Source organism: Gouania willdenowi, unplaced genomic scaffold (genome assembly GCF_900634775.1).
Source record: "Gouania willdenowi unplaced genomic scaffold, fGouWil2.1 scaffold_296_arrow_ctg1, whole genome shotgun sequence".
In the NCBI taxonomy this organism is placed as follows: domain Eukaryota; kingdom Metazoa; phylum Chordata; class Actinopteri; order Blenniiformes; family Gobiesocidae; genus Gouania; species Gouania willdenowi.
Genome location: NW_021145056.1, coordinates 61,036 through 64,532, shown reverse-complemented (window position 1 = coordinate 64,532; position 3,497 = coordinate 61,036). Strand labels below are relative to the sequence as shown.

General features: G+C 47.6%; 1 protein-coding gene across 1 annotated transcript; it reads right to left on the bottom strand.

Annotated features, from left to right (window-relative positions):
• Positions 1-576: 576 nt before the first annotated feature.
• LOC114459316 (protein NLRC3-like) lies at positions 577-3,204 on the bottom strand (the record flags this gene model as incomplete). The annotated part of the gene is made up of 3 exons (XM_028441605.1): positions 577-934; positions 1,012-2,815; positions 3,003-3,204. Coding segments are annotated over 3 exons (2,364 nt in total), but the record flags the coding sequence as incomplete, so codon positions are not given.
• Between the last annotated feature and the right edge of the window lie 293 nt (positions 3,205-3,497).

Sequence of the window (3,497 nt, the reverse complement as noted above, 5' to 3'; positions counted from 1 at the left end):
TATAACCTAAATAAATCAAACAAACAGACACCACAGACCCCTACATGATCAATAATAAAGAAAAAATCAATAAATCTTAAATATAATTTGTATTGCTTTAAATCACCAGTAAATGACATCTTTAACTAATTACAAGGAGCTGATCAATTGATTTCTTAATGTATAAAAATGCTGAGAAATCTATGTTTGGAGCCCAGGGAGTGAGCAGACCCTGAGGACCACAGCTGTGTTTTAGATGAGGGACTGTTCTTCTATTGACTTGATATTACTTGTTGATTGGTTCCACCTCCTCTGATCTTCTCTCTTATTCCTTCATCAGCTCCTCATAGTTCTCTATCAGCCTCTCCTCACTCCTCACTACCTTCTTATCTCTGTCCTTCATCCCTCTAACCTGTCCCAGTCCTCCTCCTTTAGTGTCCCACCTCTCACACCTTCATCACATTCCTCTGATACAGCTCTCTGTCACACATGTGATGGGGATTGATGTGAACATGTGATGAGCTGCTGTGATGTGTCTCACCTCAGAGTGTTCAGTCTCTGAGAGAGCAGCTTCACTGCTGAGTCTCCTGGATGGTTGTAGCTCAGGTCCAGCTCTCTCACACTGGAGGAGTTGGAGCTCAAAGCTGCTGCCAGTGAAGCCCCGCCCACCTCTGTGATGACACAACCTGACAGACTGGATTCAGAAAAACATCCACAACTCAGGAAACAAGTGAGGAGACAAGGAACAGGACAATGTTGATGGAACATGTGATCCACTGACCTGAGAGAGTCCAGTTTACAGTGAGGACTCTTCAGTCCTTCACACAGCAGCTTCACTCCTGAATCCTGCAGATCATTGTTACTCAGGTCCAGATGTTTCACACTGGAGGACTGAGAGCTGAGGACTGAGGACAGAGCTGCACAGCTTCTCTCTGAGAGACCACAGAAACTCAACCTGATGAAGAATCAGAGAAACCTTACAGATGTTTGTCTGTGAGATAATTAAAGACATGTTCCTCTAAAGTAACATACTCAGCTTTCTTGGAGGCTTTGATCACTGGGAGCAGCTTTAGAAAAGCTTCCTCTGAAGGAGAGAAACTCTTCAGGTCAAAGACATCCAGATGTTCTTGCGATGACAGTAAGATGAAGACCAGAGCTGACCACTGAGCAGGAGACAGTTGCTCTGTGGAGAGACGTCCTGATTTCATGTACTGTTGGATCTCCTCCAGCAGAGAGTGATCATTCACTTCATTCAGACAGTGGAACAGGTTGATGCTTCTCTCTGTGGACAAACTCTCTCTCAGCTTCTTCTTGATGTATTCAACTGTTTTCTGATTGGTCAGTGAGTCACTTCTTGTCTGTGTCAGCAGGCCTTGGAGGAGCCTCTGATTGGTCGGTAGTGAAAGACCCAGCAGGAAGCGGAGGAACAAGTCCAAGTGTCCGTTTGGACTCTGTAAGGCCTCGTCTACAGCGCACTGATGGAGAAGGTTCAGAGTTGTTCTTTTAAATAAAGACATCCATGAGTTTTTCTTCAGTGGTTGATGTTCCAGCAGGTTGACTTTAGAGCTGATGAAGGTCTGATGGACATGAAGAGCAGCCAGAAACTCCTGAAGGCTCAGGTGGATGAAGGTGAACACCTTGTCCTGGTACAGGCTGCTCTCTTCTCTGAATACCTGTGTGAACACTCCTGAGCACACTGAGGCTGCTCTGAGGTCCATGCCACACTCTGTCAGGTCACTCTCATAGAAGATCAGCTTTCCTTTCTGCAGCTGCTCAAAAGCCAGTTTTCCCAGAGACTCCATCATCTCCCTGCTCTGTGGACTCCAGTGTGGATCTGTGGCAGCTCCTCTATCAAACTTCACCATCTTGACTTTGTTCTGAAGGACCACATAGTGGCTGTAGATCTGAGTCAGAGTCCTGGGCAGCTCTCCCTTCTCTCTGCTCTTCAAAATGTCCTCCAGAACTGTAGCAGTGATCCAGCAGAAGAGTGGGATGTGGCACATGATGTGGAGGCTACGACACGTCCTGATGTGGGATATGATCCTGCTGACCTGCTCCTCATCTGTGGACCTCCTCCTGAAGTACTCGTCCTTCTGAGGGTCAGTGAACCCTCTGACTTCTGTCACCATGTCCACACACTCAGGAGGGATCTGATTGGCTGCTGCAGGCCGTGTAGTTATCCAGAGGAGGGCTGATGGAAGCAGTTCTCCTCTGATGAGGTTTATCAGCAGAACCTCCACTGAGGTGGACTCTGAGACATCAGTCAGGGTCTGAGTGCTGAGGAAGTCCAGAGTGAGCCGACACTCATCCAGACCATCCAAGATGAACAAAACCAGGTAATCCTGGAAACTGCAGATTCCTGCTTCTTTGCTTCCAGAGAAGAAGTGATCAACAAGTCCCACCAAGCTGAAGCTCCTCTCCCTCAGCACATTCAGCTCTCTGAAGGTCAGTGGGAATGTGTAGTGGACCTCCTGCTGGGCTTTGTCTTCAGCCCAGTCCACAGTGAACTTGTGTGTTAAGAGTGTTTTCCCAATGCCAGCCACGCCCTTTGTCATCACTGTCCTGATTGGTCGAGGTCTTCCAGGAGGGGCTTTAAAGAGCTCTTCTAGTGTGATGGCTCTTTCTGCTGTGTCTGATCTCCTGGATGCTGTTTCTATCTGCATGACCTCATGTTCCTGGTTGACCTCTCCACCCCCTCCCTCTGTGATGTAGAGCTCTGTGTAGATCTCCTTCAGGAGGGTTGGACTTCCTGCTTTAGCCACGCCCTCAGACACACACTGGAACTTCTTCTTCAGCTTGGACTTCAGCTCACGTTGGTATTGAGGAGCTTTTGTTCCTGAATGAAGACAAACTTAATGTTAGAGTGGAGAAGATAGAGCAGGTTTGAACATTGGAGATCAAAGTGTGTGATGTTCTCAGTCTGGATTAAATGTGACTGATTGAATCATGCTTTGAAAAAGAAAAGCCAGCTTTGTGTCCTTCATGTGATGTTCCTCACAGTGAAGATGTTCACATGCTCTTACTGCTCTGCAGACGCTCAGCCAGCTCCTCCTGCTTCATCCTCTTCAGGAAATACAGTGTGATCTTCAGAAAGGCCTCCCTGCTCCTCCTCTGCTCCTCATCTTCACCCTCCATCTGACTCTCTGAGCACTCTGGATCATCTCCATCCACAATCTTCTGCATGTGTTTGAGTTCAGCCTTAACAAAGCTGATAATGTTGTCCTCCAGCAGCTGGAACACAAACACATTAAAGGTGATGAGTGAAGGCCTGATCCAATCATCTGTGTGTGTGTGTGTGTGTGTGTGTGTGTGTGTGTGTGTGTGTGTGTGTGTGTGTGTGTGTGTGTGTGTGTGTACAGTGGTTTGATCACAGGCTGACACAGGTTTAGTGTCTTTGTAGACGTACACACCGTAAAGATAGAGTCAGGCTCAGCTCCAGAGGAACCATCCACACCCTCCAAGCTGCTGTGGAGAAGACACAGACACTCAGACATGCTGAGGAGCAGCTGGAGGAAAGC